Genomic DNA, 24,733 nt, shown 5'->3' on the forward strand with positions numbered 1-24,733 from the left:
CAGTAAATTTTCAATAAAAAAACAGTTTATTCAATTGTGTGGAGAGACTGTAAGTCAACAGTGCATTATAATCTATGAGACTAAATATAGGGCCTAAGAAATCTTACCCTCTTCCAGTTTGTTCCATACTCTCGTCAAATTTACAGATTTAATTTGAATTACGCAAAGAACTACATACAATATGGTGAAAATCAAACTAAATATCATAAAAATGAATAAAATGATATGGAAATGTTATGTGACGAGAGACAGTAAGTCAACAGTGCATTTTAATCTATGAGACTAAATACAGGGTCTAAGTAATCTTACCCTCTTCAAGTGTGAAAACCAGTATATCGGCAAAAAACAAATTTAATATGAATTACGCAAAGAACTACTTACAATATGGAGAAAAAGAAACTAAATATCATAAAAATGAATAAAATATTTATGAGTAGCTATTCATAAAAGTCATACAATATAGCTTTCATACTTGTCCCCTGTAGAAATTTTAAGATAACTTTCTCATTAACTGTAAATGCTGGCTTTTTCAGCATAAACATCATGATACTAAAATGTTTTGATATAATACTGAGTGACTTGCGCATATGCAGTCGATGTATTCATAATATGAGAATCCACTTTCAAGCATTGTGATGTTGACACTGACATGCATGCTGTCTGACCAGCCGTTTTGAAGGAAAAAAATTGACCAAATGTGAAAAAACAGCCTAAAATACAAACTCGTGGATTTCATCATAATATGAAAAATTTTATTTGACGCATCCGTAAGGCCATACTAATGCTGTCTGACCTGAACTCATAAAGATTTTTCACAAAACACGACAAAAATTTCCTTAAAATTACAAATTTCATCACAATGAGGATAAATCTCTATAAGGTCCTCCCTGCTGACCAGTACACCTAAAGTCAAAGGAATTATAGTTTGGCAGAAATACCCCAAATTACAAAATTTTCCATACTCATATGCTGCAAAATTACAAAATTTGTCATAATCATATGATGCATCTACACACCAAATATCATGTCTGTAAGTACAGTATGCTGTTTTTCAAAATATTTGAGTGAACAGACATCCTTTCAAACGGACAAAGATAGATACTGGTACATACAAACATATTCAAATACATACCTTGACACACAAGTCATTGACAATGACACAGTCCCCACTTGTTAATGGGTACTTTAATTACAAGTTCTCTGAGAGGAAAGAGTCCTCTTTATTAATTAGGTCTGTGATTAAAAATATGTTTCAAACAAGTCATCGTTGATGACACAGTCCCCACTTGTTGTTAATGGGTACTTTGATTAAAGGTCCTCAGAGAGGATAGAGTCCTCTTCATTAGGTCTGTGATAAAAATACTTTTGAATAAATTCGCTTGATACATGTCTGAGTTGTAGTTCAGGACATGAAAAAATCATAATAAAATGGCCACACAGTGGCCATATTGGATTGTATCACAAAACGAATAAATGTGCATATGTATGACATAGGTTAATGTCCTTGTAGCAAATTTGATTAAAATTGGTTGAGATATGCCTGAGTTATGGCTTGTACATGAAAAAATCATAACAAAATGGCTGCACAGCAGCCATATTGGATCGTATCACAAAACAAATTAATGTGCATATGTATGACATTGGTCAATCTCCTTGTACCAGCTTTGAATAAATTCGCTGATACATGTCTGAGTTATGGTTCTGGACATGAAAAAACGTAATAAAATGGCCACACGGCGGCCATATTGGATCGTATCACAAAACAAATCAATGTGCATGTGCATGACATAGGTCAATGTCCTTGTACCAAGTTTGAATAAAATCGGTTGAGATATGCCTGAGTTATGGCTCTGTACATGAAAAAATCGTAACAAAATGGCCGCACAGCGGCCATATTGGATCGTATCACAAAACAGATTGATGTGCATAACTATGACATTGCTCAATGTCCCTGTACCACCTTTGAATAAAATCTGTTGAAACATGCCTGAGTAATGGCTCTGTACATGAAAAAATCGTAACACAATGGTGGCATGGCGGCCATATTGGATCGTATCACAAAAAAAATTGACGTGCATATCTATGACATTGGTCAATGTCCTTGTACCAACTTTGAATAAAATCAGTTGAAACATGCCTGAGTTATGGCACTGTACATGAAAAAATCGTAATAAAATGGCCGCCTGGCAGCCATATTGGATCGTATCACAAAACAAATCGACGTGCATCTGTATGACATATGAAGTAATCCTTGTACCAAGTTTGAATGAAATCGCTCCAGGCATCTCTGAGATATCTGCGTGAACGGACGGACGGACGCACGGACGGACGCACGGACGCACGCACACACGCACGGACATGACCAAACCTATAAGTCCCCCCGGACGGTGTCCGTGGGGACTAATAAGGACATCAATACTATAATAAGATAATAATGACTGAATGACCAGATAATTATATTTTAATGAGTTTTTATCAATATTACATTTTTTGGCTTATTTGCATATTTTTCAATGATAATTTTATTCAAACTAATTCCCTTTGGAAGTTCAGAATGCATCTAAACACCATACACATTTAAGTGAAATACAAAGTGATTCTCAACACTCTGCAATCAGACTACCGGTACTAGGGCATTTTTAAATAAAGATATTTGATTTGATATTAGGAAAACTGTTGACATTACACGAAAATGGTCACTACTCAGACAATTTGGTGCCCCTGTCAGGAATGTAAGATGTATAATAATAAGGTTATCATGAAAATACCGCAAAGGATGCACTCGGACATTGGCACCATGCATCGCCCTCCGCTTCACGTCGGGTGATATGCTGCGCCAATGTCCTTGTGCATCCTTTGCGGTATTTTCGTAATAACCTCATCATACAAAAAGGAAAACTTGTCCCCAATATACCGGGGTACAATGTTGCAACTGGCAAGTTTCATCACAATTTAAAAAAAAAAGGACAGTGTGCTCACATTCAGTTTGAATTGGTCCACTCAGGAAATATTTAAACCAGAAAAACAAGAATGACAAAAGCAAATAAGGTCTGCAACTTAGGTACTAGAGGTCATCTTTAGGAACATACATCAACTTCTATAGCAATAGGACAATCAGATGCTACATACATAAGCAGATGTCAACAAAAAAAATAGCCAGAAAAGGCTTGACAAAAAGTAAAGGTTTGAAGAGTTGGGAGATAAAGAGTGGTAAAAAATGTACTAGGGATCTGGTAAAAAGTAATGCTTTCTCATCAATCTTCTAGAGCTTACTCCCTTCTGAATATCAAATGTTCCACCCCTTCGTGGATCATAGTTACATAAGGCCAGATGGAAAAAAATGTATTTACAACATTGGGATTTTTTAATTAATGCTATAAGAGCTATCATTCCAATGTAAACGGCACTTAAATTAGTTACAGATGGTGAAATGTCTTACTTTGTGGGTGGTGATTACAACATCGAGAATTATCGTGGATCCAAATTTCTCACCAGTTCTTATGTGTCTTACATGCAAAAGTTGCAAAAATTGGTTGGCAATGAAAAACTTTACCTCAGCTTTGTTTTCTGGATCACATTTTACTACAAATCGATACCAAATATGATAACATTATGTTCAAAGCCTTTCAAACTGTCTCATAACATATCCTGGGTTGGTGTAGGTCATTTAAGGTCACAAACTGAGAAATTACCTAAAATATAAAAATTTAGGGGTTTCCAAACACTTTGAGCAGAAAATTTATACATCCCTCGGGACTTTTGTACCAAATTACAAAGCTATCAGACAAGTAATTTTGAGAACAAGTTTTCTTGATGAAAAATGACAAAATTGTCTTAAAAATACAAATGTGTATGTTTCAGGACAACTTCCACACATATAACTATTGTCATCCCTGGACATCTGTAGACCAAATATAAAAGCTGTCTATCCAGGGGCTTTAAAATGAAAATATTTTTTTATGATTTTTTGACCAAAAATGAAAAAAATTGCCCCAAAACAGTAATATTTCCAATTTTGTCATAATTTCAACAAATTAGAAGAGTAACACCCTAGCAAACATCGAACCCAAATTTGAGAGAAATTGGGCTGGCAGTTTCAGAGATGAAGAATTTTTACTGAAAATGCGGAAAATAACCAAAAAATTTAGCAAAAATACAAAATTCAAGATATCTTCACGATATACATAAAACTGTATAAGGTCTACCTAAGGTAATTGCAGTCTAATTTTCCAAGCAATCAAACCAGTGGTTCTTGAGTTATTGATATTTGACCATTTTCACATTTTTAAGCTCATTTGCATAATTTGGGCACTACGAACTTTATTTGAACAAAATCCCATCTACAGCCCACAGACCATCCACAGACCAAATACCGTGCTAAAAAGAGCAGCAGTTTGTGAGTTTGAAGTTGACGGACATACTGTACGTACTGGTACGTATGTACATACTTACATACATACATACAGTACATACAGACACCACCGACTTCAGCTTATGATAACCTCACATTGGTATTTAGAACCAAATGTGAGCTAACAAAACTGATGACGGTTATCCCTCTGGACCTCTAAGATCAAAGAAACATAGGGCCAAAGTCCCTGAAGCTACTATAGACATGGATACAAAATTAAGTATTTCCTGACTCTATAAAATTATCTCACTAAGATCATCCTAGGGACCTGTAAACCAAATATTAAAGCTGTCTGACAAGCGGTTTGGAAAAAACAAGCGACCCAACAGTTGACAGAGCTCTGCAATGTTATGTAGAGAATAACTTTTTGTGACACATGTACTGATGAAGAAGGTAGATATCTTTGATAGCTCATTTCAGGATGGCCTGGCCAAAAATGGCAAAATTACATGTAGCTGCAAAAAATACAAAATTGATGATGTCATTATAATTTCAATGTATTACATTAAGATAAAGCCTACGAACCTGTATACCACATATCAAAGCTATCAGATGAGTAACATTTGAGAAACAAATATTTTGACCAAAAAATTGCAAAAATTGACCAAAAAATGAAAAAATTGAAGATATCATCAATTTCAATATATCACACTAAGACAAACCCTAGGAACCTGTATACCAAATATCAAAGGCATTGGACAAGTAGTTTTTGAGAAACACATTTTTTGACCAATAATGGCAAAAATTGCACGAAAAATACAAAATTGCAGATTTCGTCATATATTCAATATATTAGTATTATATTTAGTTCATCTGTAGAAACCTGTATATCAAATATCAAAGCTGTCAGACGAGGGCTTTTGATGAAATAAAGTTATGACCAAAATTGAGAAAAAATTCCTTAAAAATACAGATTTGTATATTTCATCACAATTTGAACAAATCCAAGTTGGGTTATCCCTAGGTACCTGTATACCAAATAACAAAGCTGTCTGACCAGCGGTTATGAAGAAGATTTTTTAACAAAGACGCCTTTTTTGGTGCTAATTTGCTTATTTTCAACAATATCAAAAAAAATCGTTTTTCAAAATCATATTTTTCATCTACACAACAAATATCAAATCAGTAAGTACTGCGGTTCTCAAGATATTTGAGTGGACAGACGCCTCACAATACAGTACATACATACCGTACATGGTACGTATACATACCGGTACATACATACATACATACATACATACATACATACATACATACATACATACAGACTGATGCCGGACGGATACCCTTCCCAATAGCTTTTATAGACTATACCGGTAGTCTATAGTAGATAATAAAGCATTCTTACAAGCAGTTTACAAGACGAGATCTTAACCCTTTGATGAGGACAAATGTCCCAAAATAATAAATATGCAAATTTCACCACAATTTGAGCAATCATCGTTATGAACCCAGGTAGCAAATTTCACAACAACACTTTTCACATTTATACTGTATGATATTTGAGTAGAATAACATGTAAGCCTTGAGAGAATTATTTGAGTGCAAATGTTGTATTGTAAACTTGACATGTGGTACGATACACAAATGAATCAATCTGTACAATGTAAGAGTACATGTATCAATGATATTATCAAACTCTTCACATTCCTAAGGCTGAGATGGACCATTAAGTGGAGAAATTTGTGACTCATAATGATAAGACAGCCCTTTTGTGTGAATTATTTACCACACTCAGTCCATTTGTATGGTTTGACACCAGAGTGGTTCATCGGTTTGACACCCGAATGGATCAGTCTATGCTTCGTAAGATTGCCCTTTTGTGTGAATGCCTTGCCACACTCTTTGCATTCATATGGTCTGACACCTGAATGGATCAACATGTGCTTCGTAAGACTGCTCTTTGCTGAGAATGCTTTACCACACTCCTTGCATTCATATGGTTTGACACCCGAATGGATCAGTCTGTGCTGCCTGAGATCGTCCTTACGTGTAAATGCTTTATAACACTCTTTGCATTCATATGGTCTGATGCCGGAATGGGTTAATCTGTGCTTCTTTAGATTGCCTCTATCTTTGAATGCTTTATCACATACATCACATTCATATGGTCTGAGGTTTGAATGGACCACATTATGCCTACTAAGAGAAGTCTTGTTTGTGAATGTTTTACCACACTCTTTGCATTCATACGATCTGAGGCCTGAATGGATTTTTGTGTGCGCCGTAAGAGCACCTCTATCTTTGAATGTTTTACCGCATACTTCACATCCATATGGTCTGAGGTTTGAATGGACTGCACTGTGTTTGTTAAGACTGCTCTTTTGTGTGAATGTCTTACCACACTCTTTACATTCATACGGTCTGAGACCTGAATGAATCAGTTTGTGCTTCATAAGATCGGTGCTACGTGTAAATGCTTGATCACACTCTTCGCATTTGTGTGGTCTGAAGCCTGTATGGGTAAATCTGTGCCACCTAAGAGAGCCGCTATCTTTGAATGTTTTACCACATACTTTACATTCATATGGTCTGAGGTTTGTGTGGATCACACTGTGTCTCATAAGACAGTCCTTTTGTCTGAATGCCTTACCACATTCTTTGCATTCATATGGTTTGACACCAGAATGGATCAGTATGTGCCGCCTGAGATTCTTCTTTGTTGAGAATGCTTTACCACACTCCTTGCATTCATACTTGCGTGCACCAGAGTGCGTGATTTGATGTGTCCTAAGATGGCTCTTTTGTGTGAATGTTTTACCACACTCTTTGCATTCATATGGTCTGAGGCCTGAATGAATCAATCTGTGCATGTTAAGATGTTCATTACGTGAGAATGTCTTACCGCACACTTCACATTCATGTGGTTTGACTCCTGAATGGATCAGTTTGTGCGGCCTAAGATCACCCTTGCGTGTAAATGTTTTACCACACTCTTTGCATTCATACGGTCTGAGGCCTGAATGGATCGAACTGTGCACCGAAAGAGTTCTCCTGTCTTTGAATGTATCACCACAAACTTCACATTCATACGGTCGGAGGTTTGAATGGGCTAATTTGTGTGTTTTAAGATGGACCTTTTGTGTAAACGTTTTACCACACTCTTTGCATTCATATGGTCTAAGGCCTGTGTGGACCATACTGTGCGTCATAAGACTGTCCTTTACTGCGAATGTCTTACCACAATCTTTGCATTCATATGGTTTGAAACCAGTATGGATCAGTTTGTGCTTCGTAAGACTGCTCTTTGCTAAGAATGTTTTATCACACTCCTCACATTTATACTTTCTGACACGTGTACTAGAGTGTGTGACTTGATGTGTCCTAAGATTGCTCTTTTGTGTGAATGTTTTACCACACTCTTTGCATTCATACGGTTGGAGGCCCGAATGGATCAGTCTGTGCGTGCTAAGATAGCTCTTACTTGAGAATGTCTTACCACAATCTCTACATTCATATGGTTTTACACCTGAATGGATCAGTTTGTGCTTTCTAAGATTGCGATTACATGTAAATGTTTTACCACACTCTTTGCATTCATATGGCCTGAATCCTGAATGGATCAAACTGTGCACCCTGAGAGAGTTTCTATAATTGAATGTTTTACCACATACTTCACATTCATATGGTCTGATGTTTGAATGGACCAAATTGTGTGTACTAAGCTGGGCCTTCTGTTTGAATGTCTTACCGCACTCTTTGCATTCATAAGGTTTGACTCCTGAATGGATCAGTCTGTGTTTTGCAAGATTGCCCTTAAGTGTGAATGTTTTACCACACTCTTTGCATTCATACAGTCTGAGGTCTGAATGTATCAGGCTGTGCTTCCCAAGACTGTCCTCTTGAGTGAATGTTTCACCACAATCCGTGCATTCATGTGGTCTGTTATTTCTTTCAATATTGCGATTTAGTCCATATTTCCAAACTAATGTCGTCCCACTTTCTGAGTAAAAATAAGACTCTTCTATTTGCAATGGGCAATCCTTTACAAGCCTTGTTTTCCAATCACCTCTTTCACACTCCTGGCTCTTATTACTGCGTACCTGTACCAGTGCATTCTGTGAGTTATTTTCATCATTATTCAGATGACTCTCAGACAAACTGATGAAATCTTTGTCCACAGTACACTGGTTGTCAATGTGATTATGCTGTGCAGTAAAGTCTTCTCTATCCTTTTCTGTGCTGTCATACTCCAAGGTGACATAACCATTTTGGACAAGACTCTGTATGATCTTTGATGCTCCTGTTTGTAGAGAAAAGGGTTTAGAAAAATACATGAAAGGAATATTATATACGAGCGCCACAGGAGTATGCACAGCTGTATTCTGTAAATATGAAATTTAAATATTATTCAACAAGCAACTGACAAATCTTCAGAATTTTATTAGAATGATGACTTGACCATAACGATTCTTTTGTTGCATTCACAAGGGGAATCAGTATCTAAGGATGTAAGTTCAAATCTAATAGACCCTTTTCATAAGTCTAGCACCCTCCTGTGGCCACTGTGAATTTGAAGCGCTGAAGCGAGGCCACTGGGGAAAACCCTGTACAGCCTCCGGAGGGTTTTCCCCAGTGGCTTCGCTTTGACTTCAAATTCACAGTGACCACTGGAGGGCGCTAGACTTATGAATAGGGTCTATTGATCATTTTCTGAATTTATGTCAAAGCCTAGGAAAGGACTGCTTATAAGACTCATGTAAATAAGAAATAAAAAAAAGCACCAATGACATTTTGCTCCTACCGGTATTTTGCAACATTTTGCAAGCCAGATTGAGTGTATGTATGATATTTAATAGCTCCTCATGACCTTAAATGTAGCTTGTGATATTCATAGTAAGTAGCATTTGAACACATTTTGATGCACCCTCTACTAGTGTAATGGATGACAACTGTTGCGACAGACACAGACACTTACACTACACCTTTACAGCCTGGTACATCATAGGTAGTGATTCGTTCTATCATACCAAAGTAAAGGACCCTCTTGTAATATCATATTGCATACAATTTATGTAGACAATATTTGGCTGCCCCACTGTCTATGGTTGCAGATAGAACACTAACGCAACATGTAAAAAAATACTTGTCTGTAGCAACATATCTCTTTGTTTGTGAATTTTCCCATTCTAAAAAAAATATGGTTTTAAGTCAACTAGCTGACAACTTAAGTCATTGGTTAAAACTTTCCTGACTCTGTCCATGAACATTAACAATCGACCTAGCAGCTGAAATAGCTCCACTGTGCTATATAGAGAATAACTGCTTTTGACACATGTGTTGATGAAGAACGTGGAAATCTTTGATAGGCCATTCTTTTAGACAAACATAACTGGTAAAAATATACAAATATACAAGATTTCATCATTATTTGAACATATCACCTTAAGATCATCCTTTAGAACATACAACCAAAGGTATCAGACAAGTTTGAGAATCAAAGTTTTGACAAAAATGGTGAAAATTGCCCTAAGAGAACAGAATTGGAGATTTCATCATAAATTCAATATTATATCAAATTAACCCCTTGGAACCTGTATACCAAATATCAAATCTATCAGACAAGTAGTTACAGACATACAGATGCCACCAACTCATCATATAAGCTCTTTTTGGTATTTATATAAATACCAAATATGAGCTAAAATTGACCCCAAAATACAAAATTGCAGATTTCATCATAATTTCAATATATAACTTGAGTTTATCTGTAGAAATCTGTATACCACATATCGAAGCTGTTGAAGATTTCATCATAATTTGAACATATCACCTTGAAATCATCCTTTAGAACATTTAACCTAAAGCTATCAGACAAGTTTGAAAATAAAAATTTTTGACAAAAATGGTGAAAATTGCCCCAAAAGAACAAAATAGATTTCATCCTTATTTCTATATTATAAATTAAATAACCCCTTGGAACCTGTACACAAATATTTTGACCAAAAGTTACGAAAATTGCCTTAAGATATAAATTTGCATATTTCTGCACAATTTGAACAAATCTAACTGCGGTCACCCAAAGTACACTGTAGATCAAATTTAAAGGAATCAGACATGCGGTTTCAGAGAAGATTTTTTTACCAAAAATGGCAAAAAAATGCCTCAACAATACAAATATATAATTGTCACCATGATTTGAACAAACTTAAGTGAGGTCACCCTAATTGTGAACAGCAATCGGACGTGCGGTATCAGAGGAGAAGGCAATTGTTGACAGACGATGGATGGACGACAATGATGGAAAATGACAGAAAATCAGCCTAGATGTATTTGATAAGCGCCATGTCTCTGACACCGAAGCTAAAAAGACCACCTGGGTCATTAGAAATACAAGATACTGGTATAGTGCAATGGCAGGGCTCGAAAATTTTTTTAAAAATTCACTTGCCATAGGGCAAGTGAATTTTCAATTTCACTTGTCCGGAAGAAAAATTCACTTGCCCTGAATTTCAGATGATTTAAGGAGTAAATGTGTATGGTTTTAGTAATGTCATTGTAAAGAAACAGTAGCTGTAACTTATTGATAAATTTGTGTCCTTATTCTGTGTATCAAAAATAATATCTTATGTAACGTGTACATGCACAGTGTTTCAGCCAGCTTTTGCTAGCATGGGGACACAGTGACCCATAGTAGGTCTTAATGGGGACAAATTAAATTTGGGGGGGACATATAATGTATTTCAATAAAACAACACCAGTACATTGTCATTGTGTGTCATCATGACCTGGTACCTTGTGTTAAATAGGCAAGTCAGGTAGGTGCACCAAGGGTAAGTATATAATAGGCCATAGTGACAGTGTAGATACAAGTATGGTGGTGTTGTGTCTTAGTTGTGATCAAGCAGGCTCAATAGCATCTTCAGCATAAATATTGTTCTTATGACAAAAAGGGTCAGGTCAAAATCCTTTAAAACAAGACACAATGATATTGTTAAATTCATTTCCCAATGTTTTAAAGAGTAGTAAGTATTAATGATAATGACAACATTGTAGCCCAGGAACATTTTCGTTTGATATTTTGATATCATCAAGAAATGTCTGGTGATGTCCACTATTACATCATTAAACTGGAGGAATCTGCAGAAATATTAACCCTTTTCCTGCCAAGTCGGTGAAAATCCGCTTGAAATTCGGTGTAGCCAGAATCTAAGCACTGGTGACCGTTATTCTACCAACCCGGTGGAAATCGGACCCTTTTTGGGTACCCCTTTCCTGCCAAGTCGACGGCACTATGTTTTGCTATCCCCTGTGCGTTTAGGGGTCATCCGAGGACAGGTTTTCTGACAAGGAACGCCTTTTCCCCTCGAAATGGGTTCGCAGGGAGTCGATAGACAGGGAAAGGTGCAGAAACCTGTCCGCCAGTCCCCCACACCCGAGGGGGGCTGGGTTTTTTTTACCGCTTTTTAGCGGACTTGGCAGGATAGCATGGTGACGTTTTCTGGCGGAGTTGGACGTACTTGGCTGCCTGGCACTATACAGATTGCTGCCGAACTTGACCAACTCGGCAATGCTAATCTAGAAGGCTACCTCTTGCAAACGACTTGGCAGATATGCCGATGGTGCGAGACGAAAGTCACTTATTCAGTTGTGCGTGACTGAAAATGAGAACGTATTTTTGACGGGACGGCTCGACTTGTTCCTCCCATGGAACGGATATGAACGACTCGGAAATACCATTACAAACTGGTGTCCGACGTACTAAGCTGGGCTTCAGCTCTGCAAGTTCAAGCCAGGCAACGTCCTTCACTGCCTTGGCCGTGCCATTCAATGAACGTAGCTTTGGATTTTTTATTTATTCCATCGTCCGAAGTATTGGCTCTGGTTTGCAGGCAAACGTATCCTCTTGCCGACGCATTGGTAACTACGTACGCTGTTTGCGTACAGAGAATTCAAAAGGGCACATAAGGTCAATGCGTAGTCAGGCTACGGGGATACCGTCTGCATTTAGCAGGGACTGCTTTTGTTATGCAAACCAGCTAGCAGTACAATATGGCTGCCAGCAGGCATGTGGACACGTCGATGGCTAGAACAATGGAAGCATATTGCGTTGCACCCGTGCATCGCAAAAGTGAACTGAAGACTTGGGTGTAGTGACTGGTTATCACTGGTTAGCTGCAGCCCAAGCCATGTCGGTACAAACCCGTACCTGACTGAGGACCACTCGATTAAGTCAGTAATGAACGGTAACACTCGTAAGCCAACTCCCAACTGAGCTGGCTAAAGTACGTTGAGCTGTGCTTCAATGGCTCAGCCATGTCGTTAATACAACGGCAAAAACGTAGTTTTTGTGCTACACTGCCAAGTCGTTTAAGGTACGTATTCAATTGACCCTACCCTGGGGAAACAGGACAGGTTTGACGGTGCTTCTGCACCCCTAGCACGACCCTCAGGGTCTCTGACTAACAGACGAGTGAGGTGATGTTTGTGCCTAGCGGACGTGCGTAATACTGAAGGAGTTTATTTCCAAAAAAATAAACATGAAACGGCAATAAAATGACGCACTCCCAGGGGCAAACAAAGCCGGTGACCTCAATTTTTTTCTGCAGCAACCCTTGAGCTCCTTCCCCTGTCTACGGGCATGTAGAAATTATCGAAGTCTAACACGTATAAGTACGGCTAAAACTACCCTGAAAATGGGCGATTTCTTCCAAAATGCCTGGCAGGATAACATGCAGGAGAGCCAATCTTTTGCAGGCACATATTATGAGGCGGTTTTCTACTGACTTGGGAGAATAACGGACAAGGGCGCTCGGCAGGAAAAGGGTTAATGTGATGATTTGAAATGAATATGCTTACTGCAACTACTGTTGACAATTTCCCTTTGCCATAACTGTTAATAAAATTTAATTTAAAACTGACAGTCAAGCTAAATGCCATTCAATTGGAAAGCAAGAAATTACTATTTATCATAAGATTATACCTATTAGACCTCCCTAGGTGGTTTCTTTTGAACCATAATTGTGTACTTAAAGGGTCTTCATTCATGACATCACATATGATGACCTAGATTTGACCTTTCAGAAAACCTCAAGTTTTTCTCCTTTTCCCTTGTATTGTGACTCTGTTTGTGAAAGTTTCCTTTGAAATAATGGTTTTTACTATCAAACTGAGTATTTTGATTCAAGCAAAGTAGGTAAAACTTGGACTAAAAAGACGACCAGTACGCAGGACTCACACAGGCAAAGCCAAGCCTCAGTGTATTCATGGTCGTTATACGTCCATGAGGGACTGAGAGGGACCGTGATTGCAGTATTGAACAGCAACAATGTTTGCTTCACGTACCAGGGAATTTGTAACTTTGTAGAAAGGAGAGTAAAGTGTTTCAATACATTGTAACTTTGTAGGAAGGAGGGTAAATTGTTTCAACACCTTACAACATTTTATTGTAAGCTGTAGTTTTCTGTTGAGGAGGCATCGTGACATGATTCCATGAGAAGAAAAAAACATAAGAGCGTGCAAAGACGTCAATATTTTGCCATTTTGTAACCAAGCAGAACAGAGCTATTTTATCGGCCGGCCATATTGAAAGCGGTACACTCAAAGAACTAGAGAGTGGCAGCACGTACATACACTGGCCTCATTGAAATTCACTTGTCCGTCGGGCTGAGAGAATGTTGTTTTCACTTGCCCGGACTCAAAATTCACTTGTCATGGGCGTCGGGCGGCGAGAATTTTCGAGCCCTGAATGGTGGTGAGGGATAATACAAGCACAGTTAAAACATTGCAAAGAAGTATATTATTTGTTAGAAGCTTCAAAACATTCCCATATAACCAACTACAAGAGATTTTTAGCTCTCTGTATAAACTGAAAATATTCCTTGAAGGTTCAGTGGAAATGGCTGTTATTGATTGTACATTAAGCCCTAAGAAAGTACATATACAAGCATACAAAATGTTATAATTTTTTTCATGAATATTAACGATCATGAATATTAATGAGCCGTCTGGCACTCTTGGAAGTCTGAGGACAGAGAGGGACTGGCATTTTTTATCACATATGGAGTTGATGATGATGAACAATTGCTTTAAAATAAAGTGTGTGACAAGAAATATCAATGTTTTTTGCTTTTTTCAAACCATGTAAATTATACAGGGCAGGTAGTTTTCCAATGCGGGCAAGCAAACTTAACCCTCCACTTGCCAGAAGGGCAAGTGGTTACAAAATTGTCTTTCCCCGGAATGTCCTGGCTAGTTTAAAATATGGGAGAGGGACGAATAATAGATTATGCAAATCACTGTTATGCAAATTGAAGTTTCAGCCACACATCTGACAGACTGACATTTTAGTGACATTGGGCACATTTTTGGCCTCCAGCCCACAGCATCCAATACCTATCCAGCTAGATCAGGAACTCTATAAAATGGAGTTTCAATGACAGAGCCAAGTTGTTGCAATGTTTTATGTAGCCCCTCCACACAGTTATAGAGTTCAGCAAAATTACATTTATTCATGATAGCATAAATATCACAAAAACTAAACAAGCGACCTAGCGGCCGATATAGCTCCGCTGTGTTTATGTACAGAATAACTATTTTTGACAAATGTTGATGAAGAAGGTGGAAATCTTTGATAACTCAATGCAGTGGCCAGAAAAAAGTGGCTAAAATAAGCTGCAAAAATACAAAATTGAAGATTTCATCATACTTTGAATATATCACATCCGATCATCCCTAAGAACATGTCAACCAAAGCTATCTGATGAGTAGTTTTTTGAGAATAAAATATTCTGACCAAAAATGGCAACAATTGCCCCCAAAAATAAAAATTGCAGATTTCATCATAATTTCAAAATATCACACTTAGTTCATATATAGAAACCTGTATATCAAATTTCAAAGCTGTTAGACCAGTACTTTTTGAGAAACGCATTTTTTGACCAAAAATGGGAAAAATTGCCCCCAAAATTAAAAATTGCAGATGTCATCATTATTTCAATAAATCTCATTTAGTTCATCTATGGAAACCTGTATACCAAATTTCAAAGCTATCAGATAAGTAGTTTTGGAAATACACATTTTTTGACCAAAAATGGCAAAAAATTGCCCAAAAAATACAAAATTACAGATTTCATCAGAAATTCAATATATATTACTAAGCTTATCTGTAGAAACCTGTAAACCAAATTTCAAAGCTATCAGACCAGTACTTCATGAGAAACACATTTTTTGACCAAAAATGGCAAAAATTGCCCCAAAATTACAAAATTGCAGATTTCATCATTATTTCCATAAATATCATTTAGTTCATCTGTAGAAACCTCTATACCAAATTTCAAAGCTATCAGATGAGTAGTTTTGGAAATACACATTTTTTGACCAAAAATGGCAAAAATTGCCCAAAAAATACAAAATTACAGATTTCATCAGAAATTCAATATATATTACTTAGTTCATCTATAGAAACCTGTAAACCAAATTTCAAAACTATCAGACCAGTACTTTTTGAGAAATACATTTTTTGACCAAAAATGGCAAAAATTGCCTTAAAAATGCAAATTTGCATATTTCTGCACAATTTGAATAAATCTGAAATAGATCATCCCTAGGGACATATGTACCAAATATAAAAGCTATCTGACCAGTAGTTTTGAAGAAGAAGATTTTTAAAGATTTTTTTACCAAAAATGACAAAAATTGCCTTAAAAATACAAATATGCAAATTTCACTACCATTTGAACAAATCTGATTTAAGTCACCCTAAACAAACTGCATATCAAATTTCAAAGCAATCGGACGAGCGGTTTCAGAGAAGTAGATTTTTTTACCAAAAACACCAAAAAATGCCCCAAAAATACAAATATGCAAATTTCACCATGATTTGAAGAAACTGAAGTGAGGTCACCCCAAGTGAACTGCATATAAAATTTCAAAGCAATTGAACTCGTGGTTTCAGAGGAGAAGGCAATTGTTGACGGACAACGACGGACGCCAGACGCCGGACGCCGGACGACGACGGATAATCAACCTATTTGATAAGCTCCGCGTCGCTGACAGCGGAGCTAATCAAAGCAATGAATAAACTGCTATTTAAGCTTCAGATAGTCTACAGAACAATTCTGTCCACCGGCAGAGCTAAACCAAGAGCAGAAAATCTTATAATTCAAACTCACAAACTATGGTACCTTTACAACTAGCAAAGAAATCTGGCTATCTCCACAAGACTACCTAGATTATCAGTTCCAGAGTTGATTTTGACAGCTTTCACATTTTTGTACCAAAATGCATAATTATTGGTCAAGTACATTAATTTAATTAGAATCCAATCAGTATGATACATCTTCACTCAAAATACTGAGTGTGTAAATGTACATTCTTAAGATTTTGCCAGGGACACATCTAGTAAAGTACATGTTACTTTAACACTATGGTATACGATTAGGATTGACAACAAGATTTATATGACAACAAGATTTATAAAACTGTCTCAGATCCCAAACACAAAAATGCTATGTATATATTTGTACGTAATTCACAAAGTATCCCATAACAGCACTATCAAACATATATGCCAGTATGGCAGAAGTGAGCAAGCCTGAAATGCCGGCTCAAAGAAAGATGTACAGTCACCACTGCTGTATCAACACACATGAAATCCTCGCATAATATATATTATAGCCCACACATGGGACTATGTGCCCGAGGGTAGGTGACCATTTGCCCGACGTAAGGAGGGCAAATGGTCTCCTGCCCCGAGGGTACATAGTCCCTTGTTTGGGCTATAATGTTTTTATTACATGCCTCTCTTACTCAGTTTGCACCAAAAATATTTACGTTTATTGGCAAATTATAGTCAAATGCTTTATTTTCATTTTAGACGAAAAACGGTTAAAAATAGAATGATTTTCATCATCGAATGGCGCACTGATATATTTAAACTACTGTTATGCGGTTTATCAATATTTTTATGCAAAATTTCCAAAAACCGGATTTTCTGTGCAAAACATGAAATTTCAAGACTTTCTCATCCAAAAGTTTTCAAGTTGAAAATAGTTCCGGTTCATTTTCAGTCCAGTGATGACTATGCGGCCCGCGACGTCATCGGCGAGTTACCATTGAATCCTATGGAGCGCGCGACGTTCGATATACGAGGCATGTAATAAAACTTTACCTGACATGGATGATGTGTTGTCCTGACATAAGGTGCTTGAAAGACTCTCAAACGATTTTCCTAACTCACGTAGTTGGTCAAATTGTCTTGCGGCTTTACAAATTGCTGAACATTCTGAGAAAATACAGAAATGTCACTTACAATTAAGCTTAAGCCACATAGAATTGATGTATCGTGACTGCATATAGCAGTAAAATTCATTGTGGTCAAATGTAACAGATGAGTCAGACACATGACTGTATCTCAAGCCTCACATACAATGAAGGTAAAGTGCTGGAGATATTTTTTTACCATTGGAGTTCATTTGGTAGGGTGTAGAACTTGCATCTTCCGTTTGTGGACATACACAGAAAACTCTAAAAGTGTGCTCTACGGTACAGCACATCATTCTTCTCAATTCCCATTATGAATAAGTTAGAAAAAGCTTTCAATTTTTGTGTGACTCCCCCACCCCCTTCTATTCCTCCGACCCCTCCAGGCCGTAAATAATGCCGGCTCCCTAATCTAAACATAAAGTTTTCGACCAATGGCCGCACCCGCGGTTCAACTGTTGGTCCAGACAGTAGAAGTGATAAACCATATATTAATTATTCCACGAATGGAGACATTCTGTAATCCTCTATAGACCCACGGGGACTACTTTATGGGGGTTGACATACATGGTGGAGTAAATACCTTTAGGACTGAAGAGAATGCCACGTGTATATCTGCCACTGGATACAGTCTTGTTACGAGTCGCTGTCTGTTGCTCTCGATCCCGTAAAGTTGTGCTGTTATTACTCATTATTCCCAATGATGCCATCTTGATACCACGATTCCTGTTGCTCAAACCCTTAAAGACGTGGAAATATTCCAAAAATGTAATAACAGGAGAACATTACGGAAGAAATGGCTATTTTTAGCGTCCGTAGAGTGCTCACCCCCACCTGCGAGATGCTGACCCTGCTGGTCTAGTCAAACGTTTGACCTTTGACCTGTGAAAGAAACACCCCACCCCCCCTATTGTTGGGGGCGCTTTTCGCTGACAGACTTGAAGCACACGCGAAAAAGACGTTTTTAGGGTCCATGAGCGGTGTGAGGCTTATAGTCTGTTACATGCTGCAAGTTTATGCTACGTGTCGACGTTCTGATATTCTCCTGCTTCTAATGAAAAGGACACGGAAATGCATTCTTTACATCATTCAGACTTCGAAGGAGGGTCGGCCGGAAATCATTGGGAGTTCAGGTTGGGCTTGCACAAAATGCATTCTTTACAATTAACACATTTGTCGTACGCATCTGTCCGCACTTCGACGTGAACATAGGTGTGAAGGATGCTGAAACGATAGATTATGTAACATTTGGTCATGACAAACTCGTTCCAAGCACAGGCAGCCCAATCATAAGCTTATTTTGAGTTTTTCTCAGTTTTCTCTGTCACTGTCAGTCCCTCTCCTTTTCTTCATGCTCTGACTGATCGTAGTAAATAAAATAAATGACTATATAGCCTAACCTATAGCCTTTTGACTCTTTACTTATTTTACACCCATTACAAGGACGCTTATCTCTCATATACACATCTTGTAGTTAATTAGTCAACACAACTAATTATGCTAATCCGTGGACTTATCAAGGGTTAGTCAACATTGCAAAGATAGTGATGTTAATGAAAAAGGTAACCTTTCCTATCTTTCGCGATGTTGACTAACCCATAAAGTCCCTGATAAGTCCACGGATTAGCATAATTAGTCATGTTGACTATTAGTTACGAGATGTGTGTATATGAGAGATAAACGTCCTTGTAATGGGATGTAAAATAAATAAAGAGTCAAGAGGCTAGGTTAGGCTATAAAGTCATTTATTTTTATTTACTACGATCATTCGGAGCATGAAAAAAAGGAGAGGGACTGACAGTGACAGAGAAAACTGAGAAAAACTCAATAATAAGCTTATGATTGGGCTGCCTGTGTTCCAAGCATTGCTCAGCTGCTATGTACACTGTGCTGGAGACGTTTCGTGTGATAAGTATTAACGATAAAGAATGTAGTTTGTGCAAGCCATCCAGACCCGTCCCTATCTTATAATAATTCGTGCAGACCACAGTTGCGAGTGTAGTGATACATACCGGCTGCCGCGTAGTATAATAATTGCATACTACGCGGCGGCCGGTATGTATCACTGGGCCTACACTCGCAACTGTGGTGCAGACCTTAGCTTTCATGTAATAGAGGTAAAAAAATGTAAAAACTATTTAAATGAAAATAATATGTATTTCATGCAGGCCCATATCGACCTAGCAACTATCTTATAATGTAATTCTTGCAGATCTTTCATGCAATAAATGTAAAACATGTAACAACTGTATTAAATCACTCCGTGTCGGTGATTAAATGTAAAGAAAGTATTTCATGCAAGCCTAGACTCTAGTAAAGCCCAGTCGTGTGCGGGCGCTCCGTACCTCCGCCCCCGAAAACACACGACTGGGCTTTACAGTCTAGTGCAAGCCCATCTACACCTAGCCCTCGATCTTTTAAACAGAACAAACAAAATTTAAAAAATTGCCAAAGTTACAGCTAATGGATCTTTAAATATCGGACATTTACTTTCTAATTTCGAAGTTTGGCGTCCACAATATTTCTGTCATACATAACAATCTATATATCGGGTCTAATATCGATACTAGACGACACAAGAATGACTTGCTTCTGTTGCGGCACGCCAGGTTTGCGAAATTGCCGATATTTTACCTCAAGATGATACATATCGGCGATTTTTTGGACTGTAATAATCGATACTAGACAATTGTATAATGACTTTGCCTTGCGTCTCGACACGCGGGATCTGAGAAATCACAGATATTTACTTCATATTTATTGGAAATTGGAACTCTAATATCGATACTGGAATGACTTGTGTCTCGGGCACGTCGGGTCTATGTAAAATTGCCGATGTTTATCGGCGATTTCGGGACTCTAAGATCGATTCTGGTCGATTCTTGACTTTCAAATCGCGGGTAAATATCCAATATATATCAGAGATTTTACCACCTCACAGCTCTTGACAGGCCCCGACTTCCTCAATCCGACTCTTACTTCGATACTAGACGATACCATACTTGTCAGATTGTGGGTAAATATAAGATGTATATCGGGGATTTCACTATACCTTACAGATCTGGCCCGGCTGTCTGGCCAAGCCCGATTTCTGTAGTCCGACTCTATTAACTTAAATTATACGAGCCCAGACTTGCCTTAAACTGTGGGTAAATATCCTATATTGGAGATTTCCCCAATTCACATATTGACCAAACAATTCTAATTTCGATATTGTGCTGTCCAGTAGCTGTAAATGTTGGATGTCATATAAAAGTGCAATGTCGCGGTGTCATGGAAATCCATTTTACCTCGACATACGCTAAACAATAACTCTTTTATGACCACAAGGAGATACATGCTTAACAAATGGGTAGCATATTGAATAGCGCCACTACTCTCGCGAGAAAAGGTGAGGTAAGGTCTTTCGCCTGGATGAATTACCGATCAGTCTGTTTGGTTTTTATTTGCGAATTTCACGTTTTGCAAATCTCTTCAAAGAATAAATTTCGTATCTCTGAATAATTTTGTTTAGCAAAACGTTTGGGTAAACTTCTTTCCATATAGTGAAAATTACTGGCCCGCGTCTTTAGAAACTGCAGGACATCTTTCAGGAATTACTGGTCCAGCATGAAAATAGCTGGTTTCGGGCCATCGGGTCAGCGTGAATTTCGCACGCTGGGTATGCAACATTTTCCTTATGTAATCATCCCAGGGTCCTGTCTGGAATTTAGGTATTGATGATAGGAATTCACTCGTATACTGCCTTGACAATAGATGTCACTAGTACAAGTTTCTACCTGTATCCTTGATACTTAGGTATCAATGACGTAAATACATTGAATGTCCCGGACAACGGAGTTTTAACCAAGATTTAGGAAAATTCATAACGATCATTAACCCTTACAGAGACTTGGAAAGTTCAGCCGTCTCAATCACTGACCTTTACACAGATTCCAAAATTACAAAAAAAAAACCTCAATAAGCCAAAGAAAGCTTAGTCTGTAACACTCCCCTCATTTCAAGGAATGCGTCCCGCATTCAAGTATAAAAAAAAAACTTTTAACATGCAAGTAATTATAATTTGATAAAGTGAATAGATACTATAAAAATTACATAATTGATCAAATGTTTGGGTAAGATACAACATAATTCAAAAATAATAAAACCCATGAAATATATGTAAAGGCTAAAATACTTAGATGGTATACATACATATAGTGTAAGATTGAATGTATATCATGAGACTGACGTATTTCCCTATTCTTTCTTAATGGAGGGGTCTAGGAAGTAATTCAATCGAGACATTTGGTTCAACTCTTTCATCCTTTTTGAAAGGTAAAAAAAACAACTTCTGATATAATATTTCTAAGGTTGAACTTAATTTAACTTATATTAGGTAAGTCTGTGTCTGACCTCAGTCAGCAGTACACACCTTGAAGTCAACACCTTCAGTCGAAGTATTTCTAATTTTAGATCTGAATCCCAACAACAAGTAGTATTATGTAACTCGCAGGGTCTACGAATTGGGTCATTACATCCATACACTCGGTCAAACTGGAGCGCTCCATTTTCATAAACAAACACACTATGATGGTTCACGCGAAGTCAACTTCTTTTCACTCATTCACCTAACCACAGTTCCGAGGCAACCCAATGTAAAGTTAACTTGTCTAACATACCTGGCTATTACGGGTTTGTCTGCTATTTTTACAGGATGTCCCTTAAGAAGTTCCAACAAAGTGTCTTTCAGGTTCTCAGCATATTCCCATGTATTTTCTTTATGGAATAACCCTTTCACTTTACAAAATACATGTCATTTACCATTTCGATACCGGCTTATCAAAACGTTATCAACTACAGTCACAAAAATAAAATGGTTATTGGAGGCAGAGTGTGTATTTATCACTGATTTCTCAATTCATAGTTTCAAAGAATGACAGCTTGAACTATTCCCCTCCTTTTGACTTCGTGTTGCTCCCTTTTTGCGGGGGGCGTCAAAGTTTTCATTTTCTCTTCTTTTTTTGGAGAGCTATTTACTGAACGCAGAATAGAAAATCAATACAAAATAATTTCTCGAGAGGTAAGTATTCATTAAACCATCAAATAATTACCACTCACAATACACATCGTTTTCTGTATAAACAAGACTCAAATCAATAATGTCTCAGCTGCTGTACGTCGATGCTTCAAAACGTGCATCCTTAAATAATATGACACATATAAAATCTTCTCTTACATGAAGTTCTCCATAACTTCGTACACAAAGAGTCACTTTTACTCGTCGTGACTGTATAAAATTCCCTTTAAATCTCTTAAACTCGGCTTCTAAAGAAACTCAAAAATACCAAGACATTATTCTTAGTACCGTTTACACAGGCAATGCATCAATTACAGAAATACGTTTCGCATCTGAATTCCATAAAACATTAAACATTATATGAATCATAAAAGTAATTAGCGAATCACAAGACAACCAAAGGAATCCAAGTTAATTCAACAGGCAGGATTACACTACACACAAACATTTATGCTGCTAAGCCGGCCTCATAACATGTATACAGTTCAATCCTTCAACCCGTGACTTAATATCGAAATTTATCTTGTTTCGAAAGTCCGAAACGTTTGTAAATTTGCTATAAGATAGAAAGCGTTCTTTGATAACAAAAGCAAAGATAATATGTCATGAATTCAAATCATACATGTATTACAATCGGTTAAACGCTGGAAATGATATCTCTTACCTTATAAGTTATTACACACTATTTAACTGTTCCATCAAAGAAGAGATCGAAGGCATTTCAATAATTAAACCATAACAGTAAAATACAATATACATCATGAGTCTTTGTGCGAATCGTTAAATTTGTTTGCTTAAAGTTCACCGAAAGTTAGTCAGTTATATCATGCACAGAGTCCTTGATTGATGCTTCGAACGTCGACACGATACTCACGGATATCTTCACTGAGAGGCCGTGATGTGCGCGTCCGATCGTTCTTCGCCGTCCTGTTCATGCTGATTCGTTTTTCCCATTTCGTGGCCACATCATCGGTGTTCTTAGTTGTTCTAAGTCGTTCCTCTAAGTTGATTTTTTTCGAACGTCGTCTGCTCCCTCAAGTTATTTGTTCAGCTGTCAGTGTCTGTCATGTTTCACAGAATCACTTCTTACAGGAGTCTTACATCTCGTAGTCGAATTCAAAGCATCATTTTGTCGTTATCGGGTCATGGGTCGTCGTCATGGTAGCTGGCTGCCGGTTCTTGGACGGCTATCGTCAGATAGTGTCTTCCATAATAAGTTGTCATATACTTCACGATGTGAGCTAGGTATTGATGATACGAATTCACTCTACTGCCTTGACAATAGATGTCACTAGTACAAGTTTCTACCTGTATCCTTGATACTTAGGTATCAATGACGTAAATACATTTAATGTCCCTGACAATGGAGTTTTAACCAAGATGTAGGAAAATTCGTGACGATCATTAACCCTTACAGAGACTTGGAAAGTTCAGCAGTCTCGTTCACTGCCCTTTATTTCAGATTCCGAAATTACAAATAAAAACAATATCAATAAGCCAAGAAAAATTTAGTCTGTAACAGTCTAAATTCCGAGTTTAACTGGAGGCGAAATAGCTGATCATGAAGCTCACTCAGAATTCCGGTGTTCCCATAGGGAACCAAGAAATCTGGTTGTTGTTGTTGGTCCTGTCGTTTGTATTGCTGTTTATGTTGATATTGGTCATGTTGTTATTGACCAATAAAATTCAACGAACAGGCCGTAACTGTAGTGTTGTTGTTTCAAACGTATGTAGATGTCCTGAGAAACACTACAAGGATGATATCATTATGTGACTCGATGCAACTCTCTCCCAACGTACCCTCTTCACCTATGTTGGGAGAGAAATTTGAAATTCACTTGTCACTAAATCCTAATCAGAATTGAAAAGAAAGAACAAAAATCACAATGAACATGTTTATTATCATGATAGCCGTAGAGGAAAGATGCCAGATAGAAGTCAAAGTCAACTTAATATTTATGAGACATGTTCAAATACACCAGGAAAATTTTAAAATCTTACAAAACAGAAAAGTCTGAGAAAACTCGATTGGAACTAATTTGGGATAATTGGATGGTGAA

The 24,733-nt window shown here is 37.5% G+C and overlaps 1 protein-coding gene across 1 annotated transcript; it reads right to left on the bottom strand.

Annotated features, from left to right (window-relative positions):
• Positions 1 to 7: 7 nt before the first annotated feature.
• On the bottom strand, positions 8 to 18,738 carry LOC139122874 (zinc finger protein 493-like). Its single transcript, XM_070688698.1, has 3 exons — positions 18,198 to 18,738; positions 17,523 to 17,636; positions 8 to 8,654 (listed from the first exon to the last, which is right to left on the bottom strand). The coding sequence occupies exons 1-3, from the start codon at positions 18,322 to 18,324 to the stop codon at positions 6,133 to 6,135; spliced, it is 2,763 nt and encodes a 920-aa protein (XP_070544799.1). The 5' UTR covers positions 18,325 to 18,738; the 3' UTR covers positions 8 to 6,132.
• Positions 18,739 to 24,733: the final 5,995 nt, after the last annotated feature.

Source organism: Ptychodera flava, chromosome 2 (assembly GCF_041260155.1).
Source record: "Ptychodera flava strain L36383 chromosome 2, AS_Pfla_20210202, whole genome shotgun sequence".
In the NCBI taxonomy this organism is placed as follows: Eukaryota; Metazoa; Hemichordata; class Enteropneusta; family Ptychoderidae; genus Ptychodera; species Ptychodera flava.